At 44.4% G+C, this 27,415-nt stretch overlaps 1 protein-coding gene across 3 annotated transcripts in view; it reads left to right on the top strand.

Annotated features, from left to right (window-relative positions):
* shank2b (SH3 and multiple ankyrin repeat domains 2b) overlaps positions 1-27,415 on the top strand; it is a 1,028,817-nt gene that overhangs the window by 321,872 nt on the left and 679,530 nt on the right. For all 3 annotated transcript variants that reach the window (XM_078549478.1, XM_078549479.1, XM_078549480.1), the window contains exon 10: positions 15,203-15,280. In XM_078549478.1, coding sequence (XP_078405604.1) covers positions 15,203-15,280 — 78 coding nt within the window. The remainder of the gene's footprint in view (positions 1-15,202; positions 15,281-27,415) is intronic.

The following is a 27,415-nucleotide window of genomic DNA, read 5'->3' on the forward strand; positions in this document are numbered from 1 at the left end:
AATTTCTTTGTCTATCACATGTCTGACCAGGAAACTCTCTCACTCATACCACCTGCCATTGGCATATGTTGGAAGGATTTCCAAGTAGATAATCAACCTGTTTGACCAGGTTATGAACACACCTTCCTTGGCCATCGAGTCCTGGGGTAGGACTTGAACTTGGTTTAGAGGCACGGATCCTACCCATAAGACCTCCTATGGATTCTATAATTCTAAGAAAAAGTGGTTGATATGCTAAATAGAAACTAAACAATAAAAGATACATTAACATTTCCCTATAGACACATCATGTCCATTGTGCTGGAAAATCCTTTGATCCCTGTTTATGAAGGAGAGTTAAAAAGTTAGGCACAGGGATACAGAAGAGCAGCCTTTGGAAATAGCGAGGGGGGCAGTCAGCATTGCCAAATGGAAGCTATGAGGGTCTTCACAGAGACAAAGAGGTTAAAAATACTGGAGGAAATTTATAAGGTCGCCTGTTTAAGTCAATTTAGATTAGAAACTCTTTTGGACTTTGTGGACGTCCCTTCACCACATGGGCTGCAGTAGTGCAGGAAGAAGGATCATCTTCACAAGGGTAGTTAGGGGTGGGCAATAAATGCCAGCTTTGCCTGTGGCACCCGCATTCTGACAGTGAAAAAAAAAGAAAATAAAAGAAGAGCACAAGAAGTAGGAGCAGGAATGGGCCATACAGCCCATCGAGCCTGCTCCACCATTCAATACAATCATGGCCGATCTTGGGCTTCAACTCCACTTTCCGGCTCTTTCCCCCACTTTCTCCATATCCTTTGATCCCCTGAGATATCCTCTGATTCCCTGAGAGAACAGAAATCTGTCTATCCCAGCCTTAAATATCATCAACAATGGAACATCCACAACCCCCTGAATTCAAAGATTCACAGCCCTTTGAGTGAAATAATTCATCCACATCTCAGTCCTAAATGATCAGCCCCTTATCCTGAATCTGTACCTCTGCATTTTAGATTCCCTGACCAGTGGAAGCAATCTCTCAGCATCTGCCCTATCAAGCCCCTTCAGAATCTTGCACCTTTCAATGAGATTGCCTCTCATTTTTCTAAACTTCAGAGAAAATAGACCCAATTTGCTCAGCCTCTCATCCCAGGGACCAATTTAATGAACCTTTGCTGTACAGCCTCCAATGCAAGCATATCTTTTCTTAATTATGGAGACCAAAACTGCACACAGTATTCCAGATGTGGTCTTACCAAAACCCTGTACGGTTGCAAGACTTCTTTATTCCTGTACTCCAATCCCCTTGCAATAAAGGCATCATAGCATTTGCCTTCCTAATTGCTTGCTGCACCTGCATGCTAACCTTCTGCGTTCCTTGTACGAGCACACCCAAGTCTCTTTGATCATTAACACTTACGGAGTTCTCACCTTTTAAAAAATATTTAGCTTCTCTATTCTTTCACCCGAAGTGAATAACTTCACACTTCCCTACATTGTAATTCATCTCCCAACCTGTTGCCCACTCACTTAACCTGTCTATATCTCTTTGCAGCCTCTCTGTGTCCTCCCCACAACTTACCTTTCCATTTGGTTGGAATCAAACTTAGACACATTACTCTCTATCTCTTCATTTAAGTCATTAATATAGATTGTAAATAGCTGAGGCCCCACCCTTGTGGTACTTCACTATTCACTACCTGCCAATTTGAAAATGTCCCATTTATGCCCACCAACCCTCAGATTGTTACTGTTTTTTAAAAAATATTAAAAGCCTCTTCTTTTAATCTAATACTATCTCTAACTTCCTGAGTGAGCCACAGATGGGCCTTTCTTGCTGAGTTTTTGTTTTTCAATGGAATGTATTTTTGTTGGACATTTTAGATTGTTTCTTTAAATGTCACCCACTGTCCACTTGCAGCCATACCTTCTGGTCTTTTTACCTAATTTATCTTAGCCAGTTCTCCCTCATTTCTAAGTAATTGGCTTTGTTTAATTTTAAGATTCTTGTTTGTGATTGGAGTAAGTCACTTTCAAATTTAACATGGAGTTCAATTGCATTATGATCACTATTTCCCAGTGGATCTTTCACTACTCCATTAGTAATTAACCCTTCTTCATTACACGATACTAGATCTAAGATAACTTCATCCTTAGTTGGTTCCACAGCACATTGCTCCAAGAAACTGTCATGAAACATTCCACAAATTCATCTTCTAGAATACTCTTGTCAATTTGATTGTCCCAGTCTATATGAAGATTAAAGTCCCCCACAATTATTACATTGCCTTTGTTACAAGCTCCAATGATTTCCTGTTTACTGCTCTGTCCAATGGTATAACTACTGTTCAGGGGCCTATAAACTATTCGCACGAGAGTTTTCTGACTCTTGCTATTTCTAATTTCTACCCATACTGATTCTACTTCATGATCTTCTGAGGCTAGATCCTTTCTCACTGAAATCCTTATGTCATCCTTTACTATCAGGGCTAACTGTCTTCCTCTGCTATTTCGTCTGTCTTTCTGAAATATTGTGTACCCTGGAATATTTATTTCCCAACCTTGATCACCTCATAACCGTGTCTCTGTAGTGGCAATTAGATCTAAATCATTTACCTCTATTTGTGCCACTAGTTCATCTATCTGACAGCAGATACTTTGTGCATTCAGATAAAGAACTTTTAATTTCATTTTTTTACTTCTATCCCCTGCAATAACCTTATTCATTGATGTACAATTTCTGTTAAATTCTCTGTCCTATTCTGCTTGTCATTACCCACGTTGCTATTCTGCTCTGATTCCGTGAGCTTTAGCTTTGGATTTCTAAATCTCCTTTCACCCGAACTTTCCCCCCTCTGTTAGTTTAAAGCCCTGTCCACAGCCTTAGTTACATGATTGGCCAGGACACTGGTCCCAGCCCAGTTAAAGTGCAGCCCATCCCAACAGAATGGCACATGGTTCCCCGAGTACTGATGTCGGTGCCCCATGAATCAAAATCCCTTCTTCCCACACCAACCTTTTGAGACACGCGTTTAATTCTTTAATCTATTTAACCTTATGCCAATTGGCACATGGCTCAGGTAATCATCCAGAAATAATTACCTTTGATGTTCTGTGCTTTAATTTGGCCCCTAATTCCTCATGTTCTCTTGGCAGAACATCATTCCTTGTTCTACCTACGTTGTTGGTTCCCACATGGACCATGACAACTGGATCCTCTCCCTCCCACTCCAGGTTCCTCTCCAGCCACACGGAAATGCCCTTAACCCTGACACCAGGCAGACAACATAGCCTTCAGAGGTCTTATTTGCGGCTGCAGATTATCCCTCTGATCATACTGTCCCCTATCACTACCACATTCCTTTACCCTCCCCCCCACTTGAATGGCATCCTTCAACATGGTGCCATGCCAATCCATTCATTCACCTTGCAATCCTTCTCCTCATCCACACAGGTACCATACCTGTTGGACTAAGCCAGGGGCTGAGGCTTCTCTATCACCATAGACCCCTTTACCTGCCTGACTTACCCTCCTGTCTCTGACCAGTGACTAACTCTAAAGATCTGCCTCGCTTAAGGAGTGTGACTGCCTCCTGGAACAAAGTGTCCAGGTAACTCTCCCCACTCCTGATGCATCAGTGTCTGCAGATTGGCCTCCAGCTCAATGACTCTGAGCTGAAGCTCCTCAGAGCACTGACACTGACTGCAAATGTGTTTGCCCTGGATCACACTAGCATCCAGGAACTGCAGCACTCTGCAGTCGCAACATACCACCTGCCCGGCCATCTTTATTTAGTGTTAATTAATTTATTACTTTTTAATTACTGAATTTTATTTAATAAACCCTACTACTCCTAATAAGCTTTACTATTGCTACTGCAAGAACTTACCACTAATAAAACCTTACAGCAATCAATAAATTGTACCAGTTCTGAAAAGATAAATGAGCAAAACGAGCAAAATACTAACCAACCAATCACTTACCTGGTTCCCGATATGTAACACTTTGATTTTCTCTGAATACAGACAGTCTACAGACTGAATCCCACTGCCACCACCACTGGGTTCGCTCTCAGTCTCGTCCCCTGTCATGCTTTTTTGAAGCCTCTGGGTCTGCTCTCAGTCTCACTCCCTCTCAGGCTTTTTTGAAGTCTGTAGGTCTGCTCTCACCTCACTCCCCCTTGCACTGTTTTGAAACCTCCAATTCCGCTGATGTAGGAAAGAATGCTTTGCACCATGACACAAAGGTGCTCTTTTTTTTTTGGTTACAAACAAATAAACTAAAACAACACAAAGGTAAGTTGTACTTATTGAACCTGGTTAAAATTGGTATTTTGTATGTTCACCTGACAGTAACAGCTATCAGATTACTGAGTCAGATCCATCATCAACTCACCTGGTGCTAACATAGTGCAATATTGGAGAGATTGAAATTGTGCGCATGCAACAGACAGGACTGTCCTGTTCAGCTCACAGGATTTGCGGGGTGAGGGTGGATTATAATTATTATATCCCCAAGTTACACTATTGTACAAGTGGATATAGGGCAGCCTGTAATCAACTCCCACAAAATAGAACCCTAATTGCTCATATAAACTATCCTCGCAGTTTTCTTTTCAGTTCGGGGAGTGGGGGATGGTGGTGGAGGAGGAGGTATCATTAAGGGCTAACTGGGCCTCCTTTTAACATCTCATCTGAAAGATGCCATATCCAGCAGTGCAGCACTCCATCTATACTGCACTAGGAGTGTCAGCTTTGATTATATGCCCAAGACTCTGAGTGGGCCTTGAACCTTGGTTGCTCACATAACTGATGCAAGCATTTTACAAACCCTAGCCTTGAGCCTTGAACACATAATCTAGGCTGTACATCCAGTACAGTGCTGAGGGGGTGCACAAAACATCACAACTCGCAACAGGTCTTTTTTCCAACATTAACTCAACAGACTGTTTTCCTTCCCATCTTTCTCTTCCCCCACACTCTTTAAGAAGATTACTGCATAGCGTGTGCTCTGTGGCGATTACCCCCATTCATTTTGGATATCTTGTATAAATGTTAACATTTAACTCAAGGTACTCTAAAAGACTTGATGAAAGTCTTGCATTTATATAGCACCTTTCACAACCTCAGGACATCCCATAGTGCTTTTGAAGTGTAGCCACTGTTGTAATGTAGGGAACATGCCAGCAAATTTCAGCACAGCAAGCTTCCACAAACAGCAATGTGATAATGACTAGATAATCTGTTTTTTGTGATGTTGATTGGGATAAATATTGGCCAGGACACTGTAGACAACTCCCCTACTCTTCTTTGAAATAGAGTCCTGGTGTCTTTTATGTCTGCTGAGAGGGCATGGCGGTCTTTGTTAACACCTCATCTGAAAGACAGAACCTCAGTACTGCACTGGGACTATCAACATAGATTTTTGTGCATCTCTGAAGTGGGACTTGAACCCACAACCTTCTGACTGAGTGTATTACCCACTGAACCACAGTTGACATCATGACACCAAATAAAATAAAACAACAATCAACAATTATTTATGTTTCAGTGACTCTGGTGATGGAGAACCTGACACCCATTCAAAAGACATCTGTTCAAATCTCAGCCTTTACTGTCATTCAGAATTGGTTCTTTGTTATTAAAAAAAACAAGTCCCTTTGACATTCAGGTTTTATTTTGCTTCCTGATTCAAGGTCAACAAATTAACTGTGATCAATCAGGCTCTCTGCCTGAGAATAGAATAAGAGTTTCATAAGCGAATAGGCTTTGGACCTAATTGGGGAAACCATTGAAGCGACAGCAAACTCAGTCAATAAGGTGGTGAACCCAATCAAGGAGTGGGAATCCGAGGAATGATGTGTGCTGTATGATGGGAATCATATTAGTCACTTCAGGTGAGGGGGCTGGTGCAGTCCTTTATTTTATCACAGCAATCTCATTCACGTAGTGCCTGCAATCACAGCATCATAGAATGATGCAGCACAAAAGGAGGCCATTTGGCCCATCCTGCCTGTGTTACTTCCTTGAGAGAGCTATCCAATTAGTCCCACTAATGCCGTTTCCTCATAGGCCTGCAAGTTTGTCTCCTTCAATATTTATTTAATTCCCTTTTGAAAGTGTTTTTTTTATTGAACCTACTTGCAACACCCTTTCAGGTAACATATTCCAAATCATAACAACTCATTGTGCGAAGATATTCCTCCTCATGTCTCCTCCGATTATCTTAAGTGTGTGTACTCCGATTACCAATCCTTCTACCACTGGAAAGTTTCTCCTAATTTTCTCTGTCAAAGTCCTTCATGATTTCGAACGTCTCCATTCAACATCCCTTTAGCCTTATCTGCTCTTAAGGAGAAAAACCCTAGTGTTCCTTTTCTTTACATGTAACTGAAGTTCTGCATCCCTGCACCATTCTAGGACATCTCTTCTGTGCCCTCTCTAAGCCTTGGCATCTTTCCTAAAGTATGGTGCCCAGAACTGAATGCAATACTCCAGACAGAGCCTAACCAGTGATTTGTAAAAGGTTAGTGTAACTTTGATTTTGTGCTCCATGCCTCTCTTTATAAAGCCAAGGGCCCTGTTTGCTTTTTTCACATCCTTCTCAATTTGTCCTGCCACCTTCGAGGATCTGTTTACGTACATTGGCAGGTGTCTCTATTCTTGCACTTCCTCTCTATGTCCTCCTGAAGCCTGTTACTCTCCTCCCTACTGTAAAAGTCCAAGGTGATTTACAGAGGGGGAAATAACAGACACTCAGGGAGAGCTGGAGAAAAAAATGATCAAAAGCATGGTCGAGGAGATAGATCCTGCAAAGGAGAGGGAAGTAAATAGGGTGGGGTAGGGAGTTCCAGAGGGGAAGGGAGCTTCTTTTCTTGTTTAACTCTATCAAAGGGTAATTACCAGATATCATAGAGCCTAAATTCTGAAGGCTTATATAAGTAGGTGTTGCCAGGCAACTAAGTGAGATACTTTGAATTAGCCAAGAACATAATTTCATAGGGGCATAAAAGCTAATTGGACCAGCCCTGCCTCAATACTCATGGGGCATTGGAGCACCACCGATAGAAGCCATTCGCTACTTTCCAGTGTCAAATTCCAAACTATGATCAGTCAGTTGACCAAAAGTCTGTTTACATAATTTGTGCATTGAGATAGATGGGCAATCATTATGGGTATGACCTGTTTTCAAATGCAGCACATAATTTTCCCACCATTGGACAATCTTGAGGCCACTGTGGCAACATTTCCAATACCCACTGGCCATGAGCAAGGCATCCTATCCTTAATACACAGTGGGAAAGTGACCCCTTATAGCTATAAGTTACTGTTCTCACATTACTGGATGATCATTTTAATACATTTTGTACTCTGCACTATCTTAAAAATTTCTAGCTTACAGAGTAGCTCCAGCAATAGCTATCCTGGAGCTTCCCTTGAAGGAGTAATTATGTCAACAGATTGATGGTATATGAATCCCTTAGCATTTTTTTTCCAGTTGTAAATCTGTTTGTAGCCTATCATTTTTTCCAGCTTGGTTTCAAGATGACTAGTAAATACAAGTTGAGTTCCAGCTTCCTGAAACATACTTCAAACCATGTTGTGAGCTGATGACAACTCTGTGAAATATTCAATCTCCCTGCAAGACACCCTAATCAGCAGGGACACAGGCTAGAGGTAGACACTTGTACCGCTAATCACTGCAGAGCCATGGCGTATGGAACACTGAATAATCAACCATGTTTCTCAGTGTTTTGTGCTTTGTAGCTTTGGACAGATGTGTGATGTTTTCCTCTGTCCAGCCGCACTGTATCAGATTGGTCGTGTGTTGGTCTGGATTAGTGAAGTTTAAGTCTTTTGAAAGTTGTAGAAATTTCTCAGTGAGTTTCATGCCTTCAATTTCCTTAGGCTTTCTGCCACCGTAACTTCGCTGGAAATGCAGTGAAAACCCTGCTTATGTGCGTAAATGTGGGATTCCGCGGCACTGACAGCACACCATCAGAAAGCCCAAAGGAAATTCAGGGACAGAGTTTTGAAAAGATATCACACTATCATGAAAACATGCATTATGTCAAACAATGATTTTTAATCCAACAGCTGAAAAACTGTACTGAACTTTTAAAAAACAGAGACTTTTTAAAACACAAACTGAGGGTGGAATAATACGGGGCGGGGGGTGCGGGTGGGGTGGGGGCTGGGGGAGGGCTGAGGGTACAGTTGGCACACCCACCCCAGAAGTCATGTGGAGCCGGCATGATCCGTGCCAACCCACCCCGCAGCCATGAAGTGCTGCAGGCAGACTAACGAGGGCCAAGTGGGACTTGGGGCGGAGGTCCTGCCCTCTGGAGCTGTCGGCCTATCCGATTAGTTGGCAGCTCCATCAGTCTCAGCATCGCCAGGAAGACATTATTGGCAGTGGCCTGGACTGCAGGAAAAGAAGAAGACCAAGACCTATGGATCCCTGGAGCGGGTAAGGTTGGGGTCTTGGGCTAGAGGGTTTGAGTAGGTTGATTGAGGGTAATGGGTATGATCTTATAACCATTATGGAGACATAGTTACAAGGAGATTAAAGTGGGAACTAAATATTCAGGGGTATGTGACTTTTTGAAAGGACAAGTCGGAAGGAAAGGGTGGTGGGGTAGCTTTGTTAGTTCAAGATGGAATAAGTACAATAGCAAGAAATTATTCTTGGATCGGAAGATGTAGAATCCATATGGCTAGAGGTAAGAAATAACAAGGGGGAGAAGACAGTAGTGGGAGTATTCCACAGGTCCCCTTACAGTAGCTATACTGTGGGACAGAGAACAAATCAGGAGATAATGAGGGCATGTAGAAAAGGCAGTACATTCACCATGGGTGACTTTAATATTCATGCAGATTGGGAAAATCAAATTGGCAGAGGTAACCACGGGCAAAAATTCATAAAATGTATTTGGGACAGTTTCCTAGAGCAATATGTTGTGGATCCAACCAGGGATCAGGCTAATTTGGATCTGGTAATGTGTAATGAGGCAGTTTTAATAAATGATCTCAGAGTAAAAGATCCCCTCGGAAACAGTGACCATATCATGGTTGAATTTAACATTCAGTTTAAGAGTGAGAAACTTGGGTTGGAAACAACTGTGTTAAACTTAAATAAGGATAATTACAAAGAAATGAGGGCAGAGTTGGCTGGAGTGGACTGGGAAAGGAGTTATCAGAAAAGATGGTTCATGAATAATGGCAGACATTTAAGAAAGTAGTTCCTGACTCACAACAAAGATATATCCCAGTGAGGAAGAAGGATTTGAGGAAGGGGATAAACCAACCAAGATTAGCCAAAGAAGTTAAGGATAGTATCAAATTGAAAGAAAAACATGCAATGTGGCAAAGATTAGTGGTAAGCCAGAGGATTGGGAAGGTTTTAAAAGCCAATAAAAGATGACCAAAAATATAATAAAGAGGGAGAAAATAAACTTTGAGGGTAAACTAGCAAGTAATATAAAAACGAACAGTAAGAGCTTCTTTAAACATATAAAAAGGAAGAGAGAGACCAAAGTGAACATAGGCCCCTTAGAGAACAAGACTGGGGAAATAATAATGGGGCACCAGGAAATGGTAGAGGAGTTGAATAAATACTTTTCACCAGTCTTCATGGTAGAAGACACTAATAGCATTTCAAAAATACTAAATAATCAAGGGACAAAAGGGGAGAGGAAATAAATACAATAACTATCACTAGAAAAGAAGTACTAGGGAGGCTAATGGGACTAAAGGCCAATAGGTACCCTGGACCTAATGGGTTGCATCCTAGTATATTAAAGGAAGTAGCTACACAGATAGTGGATGCACTGGTAGTAATCTTCCAAGAATCCTTGGGGCAAAATTTTACAGCAGCGAAATTTTACATTCCTGCCAAAGCCAATGGGGTTTAGAATGTCTCGCTGCATTTTCTGGCCCCGTCCCCGCCGAAACAGGGCCATAAAGCTCTGCCCTTAGATTCTGGAAAAGTCCCAGAAGATTGGAAAACTGTCAATGTAACGCTCTAATTCAAAAAGGGAGGGAGACAAAAAACAGGTAAATATAGGCCAGTTAGCTTAACATCTGTCATTGGGAAAATGTTAGAGTCTGTTATAAAGGGTATAATAGCAGAGCATTTAGAAATGCATAATATAATTAAGCAGAGTCAACATGGCTTGATGAGGGGGAAATCATGTCTGACAAATTTATTAGGATTCTTTGAGGAGGTAACAAGCAGGATAGATAAAGGGGAACCAGGAGATGTAATATATTTGGATTTCCAAAAGGCATTCGATAAGGTACCGCACATAAAGCTACTTAATAAGAGCCCATAATGGGAGTAGTACATTAGCACGAATAGAGGATTGGCTAACTAATAGAAGGCAGAGAGTTGAGATAAGGGGGACATTTTCAGTATGGCAACCTGTAACTAGTGGAGTGCCACAGGGATCAGTGCTGGGGCCACAATTATTTACAATATATATTAATGACTTAGATGAGGGAAGTGAATGTACTATCAGCAAGTTTGTGGATGACACAGAAATAGATGGGAATGTAAGTGGTGAGGATGACACAAAGAGTCTACAGAGGGATATAGATAGGTTAAGTGAGTGGGCAAAACCATGGTAGATGGAATACAATGTGGGAAAATGTGAGGTTATGCACTTTGGCAGGAAGCATAGAGGAGCTGAATACTATTTAAATGGAGAAAGACTGCAGAAGGCTGCAGCACAGAAGGATTTGGTTGTCCTTGTGCATGAATCCCAAAAAGCTAACACAAATTCAGCAGGTAATAGGGAAGGAAAATGGAATATTGGCCTTTATATCAAAGGGAATAGAGTATAAAAATAGGGAAGTCTTCCCAAAACTATGCAAGGCACTAGTTACACCACACCTAGAATACTGTGAACAGTTTTGATCCCCTTATCTAAGGAAAGATATGTTGGCATTGGAGGCAGTCCAGAGAAGGTTTACTAGGTTAATCCTGGTATTGGAGGGACTTTCTTATGAGGAGAGGTTGAGTAGGTTGGGCCTGTATCATTGGAGTTTAGAAGAATGAGAGGCGACCTTATTGAAACATATTCTTAGGAGGGCTTGACAGGGTAGATGCTGAGAGGTTGTTTCCTCTTGTGGAAGAGTCTAGGACCAGATGGCATAATCTCAGAGTAAGAGGTCGCCCATTTAAGACAGAGATAGGGGGGAATTTCTTCTCTGAGGGTAGTGAATCTGTGGAATTCTTTACCACAGATGGCTGTAGATGCTGGGTTGTTAAGTTGTTATATTCAAGGCTGAGATAGACAGATTTTTAATCAGTAAGGGAATCAAGGGTTATGGGGAAAAGGCAGGAAAATGGAATTGAGGATTATCAGATCAGCCATGATCTCATTGAATGGCGGAGCAGACTCGATGGGCCAAATGGCCTACTTCTGCTCCTATGTTTTATGATCTTATGGCCTGGGGTGGGGGGAAGGGGGAGTTTAAGGGATAGAGCAGGTAGGAAGTAAGGGGGTGTTCGACTTAAGGGGGGGGCCACCCTGTGATCAGCCCAGGATAGCCCCCAAAGAACGACCACCCTTTAAACAGTTTAAAAAGCAACCTTTCCCCTCCCGCCCTGCTGCCTCTACCAAAAGTTTTATGGCATGAGCTGGGTATTAACATGGTCAATTGGCTTGATAACAAGCCTAATTGACCCTTAATTATTCATTTAAATATGGCAGCTGAGCTACTGATTTTGGGGCCCACCCAACCCTGTATTATGGGGATGAGCTTGGGGGAGGGATGGGCCCATTTTATGTGCCCCGCTCCTCCCAATGAGAAACACACCCGCCGGAGGCAGGAAATATTCAATCCTAAAAGTTTGACTTGAGATCACAGCAAAGATGGCTACCCAATTTGCATCACAGAACATTCCACATTCCAATCCATTGAGATGGAGACACTTTGTCTGCAAAGACCCATCAAGGACAAAAGCCTCTAAAGAATATGAGCGAGCCACATATCCTGTTCCCATTAGCAAGGCATCAAGGTACTCACCTATGATTTTCAACAGGGTGTTCCCACATATGAACTCATCAAGCTACAATGGGATATGCTAAAACCAATCACTTGAATACTGGGACACTGGCTGAGGGAGAGGACTTTTAGACCTGAACTGATTAAGCTCCAAGGCGAAATACACCAATCACAATCATGTTTGAATCACTGGGTGACAGTCATGTCAAGGCCCACCCTTTGTGTGTTCACACTGTTTTCGCTGCAGTAAGAGACACAGCTGAGATGCTGACAAGAGAAGACCCAAGTGGGGTCCCTCCTTCCTCCCTTGCTCTCCAACCCACCTTGCAAACTTCAAACCCTGTTTGCTGACCATGACCGTTCAGGGACGCCTCTGCTTCAGGCAGAGACTTCTTAAAACAAGCCAACTCAGCACTGCCATCTCCAGGAGTACAGCTAAATCAGCCGTCTACATCTCGAAATCAGAAGCATCGGGACCACCAAAGGAAAGTTACAAGACCATCGAATTCTGCCTGAGGCCAGCTGAGTCACCAAATTACAGACTGTATACCCTTTTATTTTTCTGGACTCTAAGTTGACAAATCTATCCTTCCCCACTCTGTAATCCTTTGGTATGTGCTTGTGAAAGTGGGAGCATATTTTATTATTTTACTTAGATTGGTTTAAGTAAAATGAAGCTAACCTCTTTCTTGGTTAAACTCAAGAAAACCTGTCTGATTGGCTCTTTTATGATCACAGCACATTAACGGTTAAACTCTTGCAGAATTGGCAACTATATCCGTTTCAAAAAAAAAGCCTATTGCAGTCAGTTGAGGAGAGGGAGAAGAGGGGGACCATTCAGCCCCTCCTCACCTGACTGTAACAATACACTCTGGCAGTCTGCTTCTCTTTTATTCACGCTTCATAGTTTTTAATTTGATTGCTTGCAACAATAATAATGTTTTGGAAAAATAATGTAACTTCCATAAAATGCTGGAAACACTCAGCAGGCCTGGTAGCACCTGTGAAGAGGGAAATAGAGTTAACGTTTCAGGTCAGTAACTCTTTTCCAGGTAACAGGTCTTCGCTTGTCCCATATTAAAATATGTCACATGATGAATGGATTCCAAATACAGATTGTGTGGTGCTTTCTTTAAGTTTGTACTGCTAATGATGTAACTCACCCAATACCCTGGACTGTCCAACTCAGCTCATGTGCAACTTGAAGAAGAGAATGGATGAGCCTGTTGGTCAGAGATTGGATTGGTTCTTGGGTTCAACAAGTAAAGGGGCAGTGAACTCTCAAAAATTCCAATCGCCAATTTATTTCAGTTTCCTACATTACCAGTTGGTTAACCATTGAGAAGGAGTGAAATGGAACAGACATCTGCTGAACCTCAACTCTCCCAATGCAGATTAAGGCAGTTCCTTCGTCAATTTGACAGGGAGGCTGGGTCTTATAGTTGAGAAGTTCTGATTTGCTCTGCGATTGGTCAGTTTTATGTCAACCACAAACAAAATTATGATCTATTAAAGATTTCAGTTAGACAAACAAAACAATCTCTCTTTCAGAAACCATTCTTTGGTTATATAAAAGCAAAATACTGCAGATGCTGGACATCTGAAATAAAAATATAAAGTGTTGGAAAAACTCAGCAGGTCTGGCTGCAACTCTGGAGAGAGAAACACAGTTAATGTTTTGAGTCCAATATGACTCTTCTTCGGAACTGAAGGGAGGTAGAAATGTGATGGGTTTTATGCTGTTGAAAAAGTAGGGAGGGTCAACAAAAGGGAAGGTTAGGGAAAGGTTAGAGGACAGAGGAGATTAAATGACAAAGATGTCTTGGAACAAAAGGAAAAGGGAGTAGTAATTGTTGTAGTAAAGAAATAAAGTATAGGTCCAGAGTAGGTGTTAAAGCAGAACAAAGGTTAGCTCAGTCTGAAAGCAAAAACAAGATACAGACTGGCACTTGGCAAAAAATAAACAAAATATAAAAAAATTCAAAATGGAGGAGAGTTCATGGTCTGAAGTTGTTGAATTCAATGTTGAGCCCAGAAGGCTGTAAGTGACCAGAAGCTCGGGGGGTCATGCTTGCAGACTGAGCAGAGGTGTTCCGGTCATTTGCCATTTCAATTCACCATCTTGCTCTCATATTCACATTTCTGTCTTGCTACACTGTTCCAGTGAAGCCAATGCAAGCTGGTGGAACAGCACCTCATCTCCTGATTACACACGTTACAGCCTTCTGGACTCAACATTGAGCTCTACAACTCCAGACCATAAACTGTCCTCCATTCTGAACTTCAATGTTTTTGTTTGCCAAGTGTCAGTCTGTATCTTATTTTTGCTTTCAGACTGAGCTGACCTTGATTCTGCTATTAACACCTATTCTGGACCTATATTTTTATTTCTTTGCTGCAAACATAACTCACCTTGCCTTTTGTTCCATGGCATCTTTGATATTTAATTTCTCCCACCCTCTAACCCTTTCCTGACCTTCACTTTTGTTCCATCTGACCCTTCTCCCTTTCTCAACAGCATAAAAACCGTCACATTTCTACCTCTCTTCAGTTCTGAAGTGGAGTCATATTGGACTCGAAAAATTAACTCGGTTTCTCCCTCCACAGACCTGTTTAGTTTTTCCTGCATTTCTCTTTTTGTTTTACAATTCTTTGGGATTAAAGCTTCGAATGGAGCCACACAAAATGCCCCAGCTGTACTCCAGACCCTGGACCATCACACGAGAGTAATGAAATGTTTTCATGGTAGGCCTGATTCCACTATCAGAAGTCAGTTCTTCCAAGCTAGTTTGAAGACATGCTCATTACCAAACCAGTTTGTAAAGCTTTTTGTTGTCGCTTGTATACAAACGTACAAAAATAACAGACAGGAAAAAACCTGCTAATTAAACCAGCCAGATTGGAAAATGTGGTCATGTCTTGTACATCATAATATGTACAATTGCCATCTGACGCCATCCTGTGTGGAGGCAAAAAGGGTTAAAAAATAAAAGCAGGGCCAATTAGGGGAAAAAATGTCAAGTTTTTTCTAAAGTCCCTTAGGCAACTGACACTAGTCCAGGAGATCTGAGTGGCCCTGATTTATGTTATAGGATGTCTGAATTTAGAAGATGCACTATGCCAATGAATTACCTGGGACTGTGGAGAATGAACACCCATTACAAAGGATAGCAGCTGAAATCACGCTGTCATAGCTTGATAATAATGTTTGTTTCTACAGGAAAGCTGTGCTCGAGTGCTGCTGTTCCGCGGAGCCAATAAGGAAGTGAAGAACTACAACAGCCAGACTCCATTTCAGGCAAGCAAATCTTTTTCTCTACCCTACGTTGTTCCAGCAGGGATACCTCAATAAGTGACGCACGGTCCCAGGCCAAATGATCTGCTATGGTGGGGCGGACAAGGTGAGAGTGTGCAAGTCCTGTTATGCGTGAGGTGTGCAGCAGATGGATGATTTGGGTAGGGGAAAGTATAGAAGTGTAATGTTCAGACAGCCACTTGTAAAATAGACCTATAAGAATGCAGTGAATTAATCAACTATTTCATTAGAAGTGCCTGTAAGATCAACACAAAGCCAGAAAGCTGGTGCATTATTTTTGCCAGATTTCATTCTTTTCCAAAAAACATTGAAAATTGTGTTTAAGAGAGTAACTAGAGGTGCAGGCTTCTGAATAGAATGTAATCCTTGGACTGTGTGATTATGAATATGGTTCTGGGGACATTTGATAAGTAACCTACTTCCGGTCGCACCTGAATCAGAAGGGAAGTTTCAGTAAGGGAGCATCTACCCCCGAGTACTGAGGGAGGCAAGGGAGGAGATTGATGGGGCCTTGACAGAAATCTTTGTATCCTCACTGGCTACAGGTGAGGTCCCAGAGGACTGGAGAATGGCCAATGTTGTTACATTGTTTAAAATGGGTAGCAGGGATAATCCAGGAAATTACAGGCCGGTGAGCCTTATGTCAGTGGGAGGGAAATTATTGGAGAAGATTCTTCGTGACAGGGTTTACTACCATTTGGAAGCAAATGGGCGTATTAGTGAGAGGCAGCATGGTTTTGTGAAGGGGAGGTCGTGTCTCACTAATTTGATCGAGTTTTTCGAGTAAGTGACAAAGATGATCGACGATGGAAGGGCAGTGGATGTTATATACATGTATTTCAGTAAGGCCTTTGACAAGGTCCCTCATGGCAGACTGGTACAGAAGGTAGAGTCGCACGGGATCAGAGGTGAGCTGGCAGGTTGGATACAGAATTGGCTTGGTCATAGAAGACAGAGGGTAGCAGTGGAAGGGTGCTTTTCTGAATGGAGAGCTGTGACTAGTGGAGTTCCACAGGGATCAGTGCTGGGACCTTTGCTGTTTGTAGTGTACATAAATGATTTGGAGGAAAATGTAACTGGGCTAATTAGTAAGTTTGCAGACGACACTAAGGTTGGAGGAGTTGCAGATAGTGAAGAGGATTGTCAAAGGATACAACGGGATATAGATCGGTTGGAGACTTGGGCGGAGAAATGGCAGATGGAGTTTAATCCGGACAAATGCGAGGTAATGCATTTTGGAAGGTCTAATACAGGCAGGAATTATACAGTAAATGGCAGAACCCTTAAGTGCATTGACGGGCAGAGGGATCTGGGTGTTCAGGTCCACAGGTCACTGAAAGTGGCAGCGCAGGTGGATAAGGTAGTCAGGAAGGCATATGGCATGCTTGCCTTCATTGGCAGGGGTATTGAGTATAAAAGCTGGGAAGTCACGCTGGTTAGGCCACACTTGGAATATTGCGTGCAATTCTGGTCGCCACATTACCAGAAGGATATGGAGGCGTTGAAGAGGGTGCAGAGAAGTTTACCAGGATGCTACCTGGTCTGGAGGTTATTAGCTATGAGGAGAGTTTGGAGAAACTTGGATTGTTCTCACTAGAGCGACGGAGATTGAGGGGCGACTTGATAGAAGTTTACAAAATTATGAGTGGCATGGACAGAGTAGATAGTCAGAAGCTTTTTCCCAGGGTGGAAGAGTCAATTACTAGGGGACATAGATTTAAGGTGAGAGGAGAAAACTATAGAGGAGATGTGCGGGGCAAGTTTTTTACGCAGAGGGTAATGAGTGTCTGGAATTCGCTGCCAGAGGAGGAGGTGGAAGCAGGTACGATAGTGGTATTTAAGAGGCAGCTTGACAAGTACATGAATAGGATGGGAATAGAGGGATACGGACCCCGGAAGTGCAAAATGTTTTTGTTGATGGGCAATATGATCGGCGCAGGCTTGGAGGGCCGAAGGGCCTGTTCCTGTGCTGTACTTTTCTTTGTTCTCTTTGTTTGTTCTTTGTTATAGTTCCACTTCAGCGCTTGAGCGTTAATCGAAGTTGATGCTTCACTGTAGACCTGAGTGAATTCTGCATTAACTGAGGTGTCATCATTTCCATGAGATGTTAAGTGACTGCATGGATATTAAAGATTCCATGGGACTATTCTGAAAAGAGCAGAGAGGTCTACCAGTGTCCAGGTCAATATGTGGCCTTCAAAGCTACTTAAAATAAAGAGATAATTGGCCTCATTGCTGTTTAGGGGATCTTGCTTTAGACATAATGAGAGAGCTCCAGCAGGAGAAAACAGAGCATCTTTTATAAAACTTGACCTGCTTGCTATCTCTCCTTAGGTCTTTTTATTTCCAAACATCTCAGAAATGGCAGCATAACATGGGAAAATGTGAGCTTGTCCACTTTGGCAGGAAGAATAGAAAAGCAGAATATTATTTACATAGAGAGAGATTGCAGAATGCTGTGGTATAGAGGGATCTGGGTGTCCTTGTGCATGAATCACAAGAAGTTAGTATGCAGGTACAGCAAGTAATTAGAAGGTAAATGGAATGTTGACCTTAATTGCAAGGGGGATGGAGCATAAATTAGGGAAGTCTTGCTACAACTGTACAAGGCATTGTGAGGAAAGGTTGACCAGATTGAGCCTATACCCAGGAATGAGCAGTGATCTTACTGAAACATATAAGTTTCTGAGGGGGCTGACAGGATAGATGCTGAGACGATGTTTCCCCTCTTGGGGGAATCTAGAACTAGAGGGAACAGTTTCAAAATGAAGGGTCTCCGATTTAAAATAGAGATGAGGAGGAATTTCTTCTCTCAGAGGGCAATTAATATTTGGAATTCTCTACCCCAGAGAGCAGTGGTTGCAGGGACATTGAATATATTCAAGGCTGAGTTGGATAGATTTTTGATCTCCAATTGAGTCAAGGATTGTGGAGGATGGGCAGGAAAGAGGAGTTAAGACCACAATCAGATCAGCCATGATCTTATTAAATAGCGGAGCAGGCTTGAAAGGCCAAATGGCCTATCCTGCTCCTATTTCTTATATGCTTACGTCAAGATGTATTTTAATTGATTGCTTTAGAGTGAATGTGAAAATTGAGCTGATCAGCATATTTGACATAATCAAGATGCAGCAGCCGTTTTTTGATTGGTTTAATCATAGGATCTTAGAGCACAGCGGGAGGGCATTTCGCTCATTGTGCCTGTGTTGGCTCCTCTCCTTAACAGAGCTATCCAATTAGTCCCTTGGTCCTAATTAGTGTCAGATTTTACACCAGGTTTATGTCATCATCATCAGTGTGAAACCTCCCTTCTTTAAAATACAATAATATGCAGCTGTTTAGTTCTATATTGTAGTATTACAAACATAGAGCTAACTCAACCACATCACAGTTTCAATAAATGCCTCTTCATACATGCTCAAGTGAACCCCTAATTAATAACCACCACCTGCATATAATTTAAAGAAAAAGACACAATTAATTAAATTCAAATTAAATACAATCAATATGCAATTGAGAGATTCCTTTCTTTCCCTTTAAATAAAAATTAGGCACAACCAAAAGTTCAAAACAAATTAAATCAAAATAACTTCCATGCTCTATGTAAAGCATTACATTGTGAGACATCCCTCCTATAGGACCTCTAACGCAACCTTTGTAACTCTTTCGAGTTATCAACAGATCGCATGTAACTCTTTCGAGTACATTCGCAGTTCTTGGTTTCCGGGAGTGGGACATGAACCCACAACCTTCTGATTCAAAGGCGAGGGTGCTATGAACTGAGCCACAGCTGACACCTCATGAAATCTTTGTACATGCGTTTCTTTTTGTAAAACAATCAGACAGTTGATGACTTGCAGCCACCCATTTAATTTTAGAGTTAATTTCCATCCAGCATGTATTTCAAGCTAGAAAGGTCAATCTGTGACTATTTCTCCTCCACACATTTTTGTAGAGTTTATGTTATCCCACAATGAAGGATTTGCCAGAATTTTATACCCCCATCCTCAGAGGCGTAGCTGAGGGGCCCATGCCACATGGTGGGGGGGGGCCATGTATACCCAGCAGGCTGAGAGGGCGGTTCCCCCTGATCGGAAAGCCTCTGCCCCACGGAGAGTCCCTGCAGCAGCAAAAGCGGCTCCAGCTTGAAGACCTCCCCCCCACACCTCCCAGTTCTGCTCTTGGGACTGAAGAGCTGTTGGTCAGCCCCTTTTGGGACATCCTCTGCCTCGGAGGACCAGAAACCAGAACTTCAGGCAATTAATTGCTGGAGCCTCAGAGGAGAGATTTGTGGCTTCCAAGGCTTTGCAAAACAGGCTCACCCCGGCTTTCCAGCCAATGGTGTTAAATTCCTGCCATTACCTACATAACATATGTTATCTTGAGTACTTTCCTTGTAAGGAGAAGCAGAATGTTATTTAAATGGGAGAGACGGCACAAATCTGTGGTACAAAAAAGCCCACGTGCAGGTACAGCAAGTAATTGAAAGGGGAATTGGAAAGTTGGCCTTTATTGCAAGGGCAATGGAGTATAATTTATTTTTTATCCATTCATGGGATGTGGGCGTTGCTGGCTAGGCCAGCATTTATTTCCCATCCCTAATTGCCCTTATTCAGAGGGTATTTAAGAGTCAGCCACGTTGCAGAGGGTCTGGAGTCACATGTAGGCCAGACCAGGTAAGGATGGCAGATTTCCTTCCCTAAAGGGAGGAAATTAGTGAACCAGATGGGCTTTTAATGACAATCGGCAATGGTTTCATGGTCGTCATCAGACTTTGAATTCAAATTTCACCATCTGCCATGATGGAATTTGAACCCCGGTCCCCAGTGCATAACCCTGGGCCTTTGGATTACTGGTCAGTGACAATACCACTATGCCACTGCCCCCCACCCCTTACAAAGTAGGGGAGTCTTGCTACAGCTGGACAGGGCCTTTTTTATCTTTATTCTTTCTTGTGATGGACAGCAGTTGATGACATGGTCACCAGAGACTAGCTTTCAATGGGCGGAATCGCCCCAGATTTGTACTAAGCCTGGTAGCGGGCGGGAAAAAGGACGTTTTACCTGATGGCCGCAATGGCGGCTTTTGACGCCATGTCGTCCTAATCCCATCTCATTAATAATGCATTCCCGAGAAATACACCATTTCAATCACAGACGGGCTCTCATTTGCCTGCCACACCGTCCCCTTACTGCTTCTCCACCTGCATTATGCAGAGCTATGGACCCAGTTAGGACTTTGTGACTCCTGTAGCGCTTGCTAGACGGCAACGTGTGCGAGATCAGAGGTGTGTGTCTAGGCTCCTGATGCTGAGCTATTAAGTGGGAGGATGCTGCTCTGGACCTGAAGGTCTGGCTAGCGTGGCTTGACATGATCCTTGGGCCAGCTCTCCGATGGACAATCAGCATGGCTATCTGATCGTCACAATGCCAGCATTGTGCCAGGTTTCCTTGTGTCCATCTGAAACTGCTGGAATGAAAATGTGGAGGTGAAACTCCCCTGCATCTGATGTTTGCTCTTTAGTGTCAGTGAAGCTACTTAGTAATGTCTAAATACAGCGTTGACGTTTTCTGGGCCACAGATGCCAAGGCAATGCTGGACGTGACATTGGGAAGCTCCATAAGTAGGCTGCGGCATGAGCGTTTGTCAGTGACCAGACGATGGTGCTGCTGAAGCGCTCTCTTTGTACGCAAAGGTGACATGACTCATAGGTTTGCATCCATGACGGAGAGTGACAGCTCACTGCGGCCTAAAGAACAATCTCATACTGGGAACTGAGAATGAAGATCAGGCCAGAACATTATTCTTTCATGAGGGATGGCCTGTGGAGAGATGCCACAGCCTGGATTCAGATCAGCTCTCAGACGTTCAGGTGAGAACCAATGATAGATGTTGTCCCCCTTGAGGCATCTTGCAAAGCTCCAGGCATACTGCCATGAGTGCACTGAGGTTTGCAGTGCTGTTCCTGCCTCTTAAAAGCTGCCATAGGCAGTGAAATGTTTGAAAGGACTGTTCCATGTCTAGTTTCTTCACAGTGCATGGTGGTGGAGTTCTTATCCCAGAACAGAGCGGCCACATGCTCCAGAGGCTGCCAAGCTTTCCAAGGATGAGGCCTTTGTCACACAATATTGTGACAACTCATTCTGAGATTGGCGTCCTTCATTGAGATGCTGAGGATTGTAAAGAAGCTGATAATGTCGAGCCTGCATGGAGGGCACAGGTGAAAGATGCTCGTACGGGATGTTTGTCATCATTGTCCTGGAACTTTGTAACTATAAAGATCTCACATGTCTGCTGCATTTGACCTCTTCCCCTGGGGCCTCAACATCCTCGCCCTCATCAAACTCATCCCTCTTGATGTCCTCCTCATTGGAGGAGATGTGCAGCTCCTCCCTCTCTCTATCTGGCAATTCACCCACTTTGGAGCACAGGTTCTGTAGAGTGCAGTAAATCACGATGATGTGGGACACCCATTGGGGAGAGTACTGGAGACCACTGCCTGACCAGTCCAGACATTTGAAACACATCTTCAGCATGCCAGTAGTCTGCTCAATCAAGGATCGTGTCACGGAATGAACCGCATTGTTCCTCACATCTGAAGCACTTGGTGGCTAAATGGGTGTCATTCTTTTGCGGGTGGCGTTTCTCACCGATGAGCCAACTTTGAATGTGCTGAGGGCCTCTAAGATCTGTGGCACCTGCGAATGACTCAGGATGTCAGAGTCATGCAAGTTCCCGGGGCACCTTGCATAGACCAGTATAATCTGCTTTTGGTGGTCACAGATCAGCTGCACGTTGAGAGAGTGGAAGACTTTTCTATTGGTGAATTGTAGTGGCTGCTGCCAAGGTGCTCAAAGCCACATGTGTACAGTCAATGGCACCCTGCACCTGGGGGAAGCCAGAGATCGCTGCAAATCCCACTGCTCTGGCATCATTGAAAGAGAACTGGGCGTAATTGTGTGCCTTACTGAATACGGCATCGGTAAACTCTCGAAGCATTTATGAGTGGAGGATTGTAATATTCCATAAAGGTCCCCAGTGCAGTCCTGGAATGAGCCACTCGCAAAAAAGTTGAGTGTGGTGGTCCCGTTAGAGTCACTGGCAATGTATGGCCTCCCAGGCCATCCTCCCGAAGAATTTGGCAGATGTCAACCACCACACCCCTTGACAAGCAGAGGCACATACAGCACTGCCTCCCGTTCACCTGAAAGTATGAGAGGCATTTTCAATACACCCGGGATCGCACCAAACATCTCAGTGGAATTGGTTTCTCCTCCTCAGCTTCTGGGTCTTCATGGAGCTTTGCTGGCCCATGTTCCCCAGGGTGAGGCTCTTCCCTTTGGCCTGCCTGGTGGTGACGTGCCTTTCTCCTTCTCAGTTCCATGAGAGCCGTGAAAAGGGCAGCATTTCCTGCTGTCTCCATTCGGCACCCCTCCTCGTCCCTGCAGGAAAATTGAACAGAGATATGACTGACCGTTACCCTGATCACCTTCCATTGCCAAGCGAGGGAACCATTGTGAAGCCCTTGGGCTGTCCCCCGCCTACCACCTCCCCCCCACCACTCCCCATCTCCACACCCCCAGACGCCCCAGGCATGACAGTGCTTTCACATAGTCGGGGGGTCAGATCTGGATGAGTACAGCCAGGCAGTGTGAGCCTCAGTCAGGGCACTGTCAAGTAACCTCCTTTGGATTAGATTAGAGCCCAAACTTGCAGTAATGTAATGACTGTAATTGTTTAGGTATCTAAAGCCTGAACCTCTCAACCGCGATATGTGGAGGTCTTTGGAGTTTTTTGCATATGTATTTTAGTCATTGTCCCTTTACTGTTGGACCCTTCAGAACTTTGTGCATTCCTATGAGAGGGGCAAATGGCCATTGAAAACCAATCAACGTTTGGCCCCAAGCGCTATGGATTCTCGCGAGAATGCACCCCATGAGTTAAGGTACCCAAATCCTCCAACTGATATTTGAGTCTTCCTAATATGCCTCACCTGAGCCTTGTTCTCTATGTCCTGAAGTGGAAATTATTACGGTGCCCCTTCAATCAGCCCAAAAGTGCAGTAGTCGACTCCTCCCACAAGCCCCCCGACCCCTCCCCTGACGATTTTTTCCTTGGTTATTTTTCAACTGTGTCATTCCATTGGCTATTGAAATGGCGCTGCTCCACTTCTATCACGAGACCAGCTTCCAACCCCCACCCTCTGCCCCTGTGACCACCCAAGTCCCTCATATTGTCCTGGAGGAGCATCATGTGCAAGTTTCAATCCCTCCGATCACTCCTTTCTTCCCCTCTAACCCTGAAGCGTAATTCTTGTAGATATCCCTGTCCTCCCCCGTGTCCCAATGCACAATGCACGACCTCACCCCTCCCCATCTTGAGGCCCTATGCACAGTGGCCTACTGAGACCCCATCATGAGATCATCGACTAACCCCCTCTTAGTTTTCAGTTCCTCAGTTACAGACTGCAGATGCCTCCCCTGACTGTGACTGTGCCATCTGCTGCCCAGTGCCACGCCACCAACCCCCAGGGCCAAAATGTGTGAGGAACTGACCACTCCCTACACACCATGCTGTGCACACCTGACACAGAATAGACAGGCCTTCCCCCTCCCTGGACTGGGACCAGGGCATGCATGCCAACACAGCCTTGTAGTATGAAGCACAGTGTCCCGGACTGTTTTTGCTTTTTGGCCCCAACTATAAGGTACACAGGGCCCCGGGACTGCCTTTGCTTTCTGGCCTTGACTGTATGGTGCACACAGCTCCAGGACTGTCTCACACTTGTGCCCCCTCTCCCATACCACACCCCCTGCAACTCCCCCAGTCATGTGTCTCTGTCCACCCCTTCCCTCCTGTGCTCCAGGCAAACCCCACATTCATGTTTCTCCATCAGCCCCTCCCTTGCCTTATCCTAGTCAAGCCTCCCCTCCCTGCCCCAGTCAAGCATGTGCCTTCCAGCCCATTCCCTTGCCTCTCTCTTGTCTCACCCCACCCCCACCCAGTCAAGCCTTACAACCACCAACCCCGTCACCCTAGCCTTCCTGCTGGTCTTGATTGAGTAGCACGGAGTCGGAGAAGCCATGAACACAGTGCAGTAAAGAGGTAGGTGATCGCTGTGCAGACAAACCTCAAAGTCACGAGTGAAGTGCAGTTCGCCAGATGTGCGTCTGTTATATCCAGCTGTCACTCACGACGGTCTGATTAGCCGCCGGGATGGCAATTTGATTTGGAGTGGGGACGTTCTCCCAGTGAGCTGGGTTTTGAATGAGCAAAGGCATGAAAATACAGTTCCAAACACGGCCTAGCGGGTAACCCTACCCGGCTCGAAACTTGGGAGCAGAAAATTGCGAACCATTCTCATGCTGGTGGGAAACTGACTTTTGGCCGCACTCTGAAGTTCCCAGTCTTGCCTGCCATGATGCCCGCTACTGGCAGGGCCTGAAAATTCCGTCCTTGGTCCCCTTGCTTAGAGTGGGATATAATTGCCTTGGGAGCAGGTCAGAGAAGCTGACTCGGCTGGTTCCTGGGACGAAGGGGTTGTCTTACGAAGAAAGGTTGAGCTGTTTAGGCCTAAAGCCATTGAAGTTTAGAAAAATGAGATGTGGTCTATTGAAACATAGAGGGCAAAATTTCGGCGGGTGGGCATGCGCCCAAGCCGCTCGAGCATAAAATGACACGTTGGCATCAGAGGAGTGTCCCGACGTCAATGCGCAGTTGCACGATATTTCTTTCGGCGGGCGCACACCAGAGTTGGCAGCACGCTCAACAACAATCAAAAGGCCTGTTAAGGCCATTAAAAAGACAACGGAACGCAATTTTTCGCTGCCCGTCCAACCTTAAGGTTTGTGAGCAGGCGAAAAGGCCAAGCAGCTTTTGCAAATAAAAATAAAATAAAAGTTTTAAAATCTCATTAAAAACATGTCCCTGCTCATGTGACAGAGTCACATGAGCAGGGACATGTTTTATGACATTGTTCAATTCTCCATCTCCCTAAGGCAGCTCTGTGCCTCAGGGAGATTCTGAAGCACGTGCGGGCGCTTGCGCATGTGGGCGATGTTCGCGTTCACCCTCCTACCCCCTGCCTGCACAGGCAACGCTGAGCGCTGCTGCTCGCATTTCACGCTGGGCGGGCCTTAATTGGCCCACCAGCGTGAAATCGCCTTCCGGCCTCGATTGCAGGTGACGGTCTGCTTCCCAACCGTCCCCGTCCACCCCTCACCAGACAGGGCAAAATTCTGCCCATAAGATTCTGAGGATACTTCGTGGGTAGATTTTGGGCGAATGCTTCCCCTTGTGTGGGGGAGTCTAGAACTAGGTGGGTCCGTTTAAGAACAAAGGGTCTCCCATTTAAGACGTAGATGAGGATGAGATTTTTTTCTGCCAGGGCATTGTTAGATTTTGGAATTATCTTCCATAGAGAATTCGATAGCAGAGGCTGGGTCATTGAATATATTCAAGGCTGAGTTAGACAGATTTTTGATCTACAAGGGATTCAAGGGGTTATGGGGGCCAGGCAGGAAAATGGAGTTAAGGCCACCATCAGATCAACCATGATCTTATTGAATGGCGGTGCAGGCTCGAGGGGCAAAATGGCCTACTTCTGCTCCTATTTCCTTTAATCTTTTGACCTTCAGGACGGGACCATTGTTTTCAGCTGACCCCTGAGCCGCTTCAGGGATGGTCCAGTGTTGCCAACCTTAGTGGGACGTATTCCTTGAGATTCTACCTCGTGACCTTGAATGACCCCCAACCCCACCCTATTGGCATTGCCCAGCCATCACTGAGGCACACTATCATCTCACACCCATTGGACAGTGCACAAACTCTTTACTACCTGTTTGATGCCTGACTGTCACTCAAAAGTCCATTTCTTCACCCATCAACAATAATATTTAAAATTAATAAACAAAAATGTTCAAGGAAAATGAAAAACATACACAATTTTTTTTCAATGCCCCTATGCTTTTTCAGCTGGATTGCTCTCAGCAGTGTCTTGGAGATTAATCTTAGATTCCTGGACAACCCGGGGCTGGCTCTTCTGACGGAATATTTGCAGGTGTTCCAAGAATTGTATTAGTATTTGCACTGGGCCCCCGTGATTGTAACAGTATTCGCAGGATATTCCCAGGAGTGTATGTCCATTTGAGGGAGATCCCTGTAAATGTGCCAATATTTGCGAGTGTATCAATATTCGCCCAGGATCGACATTGTGGCAGTATTCGGACACGGTCCCTGGAAGCGCGGCAGCATTTAGACACGGTCCCTGGAATGTGTCAATATTTCCAGCCAATCCCCCAACATTTGCGGAGGTTGTAACCCACTATAATCAATATGCTAAAATTCCTTTAGTCTGCAGTGTAGTTCAGCAACTAATGGGTGCAACCACTTCTGGAGGAGCAGGAGATAGTATTGCAATATTCAAGCTGTCATCAACATTGCACCAGTGATGGCACATTCTGTTGTCAATGCCTCTGATCGTACCTCTGCTTAGATAGATATTATGTTGGACAGCATGACAGAACAAGGATGAAAGCACTGATCCTAGAGAGCAATGGAAATGAAATTCTAGAGGTTTTGCGACGGCTTTAATATGATGTCAAATTACGTGATTTAAGGGATTCAGTTATTTTAAATGTAAACACTGGAAAATGTGTAAGATCGGCTGTGAAATCAGCTCAAATATGAAATGGTACATGGAGCATTCCCATTTCCCTCCCCACCACTGTGAAAATTCGTACCTTCTACTGAAATTCACCCTCCCCATGAAAATTAACCCTTTCTGCGCGCTTCCCAGAAATTCATTCTCCTGCTGAAATCCACTCCCCACTGGCTGAAATTCACCCCCTTCCACAGAAATTCCCCTCCCCCTGTAGAAATTCATCCCCTTGTGTCGAAAGTCATGGGACTGCAGAAATTCAACATCCGCGCTGTGTAGAAATGCAACCCCCCCCCTCCCTCCCGCCACCAATGGAAATTCATACGCCCACTGTTGAAAATCACCCGCTACCCCCTGCGGAAATTTATCAGCTCCCTCCATGTAAATTCACCCTCTCCCTGTAGTTATTCACCACCTGCCCAGAAGTTCCACTCCTCCCCCCCACCCCCGCCGCCACA

Source organism: Cetorhinus maximus, chromosome 9, assembly GCF_964194155.1.
Source record: "Cetorhinus maximus chromosome 9, sCetMax3.hap1.1, whole genome shotgun sequence".
Lineage (NCBI taxonomy): Eukaryota > Metazoa > Chordata > Chondrichthyes > Lamniformes > Cetorhinidae > Cetorhinus > Cetorhinus maximus.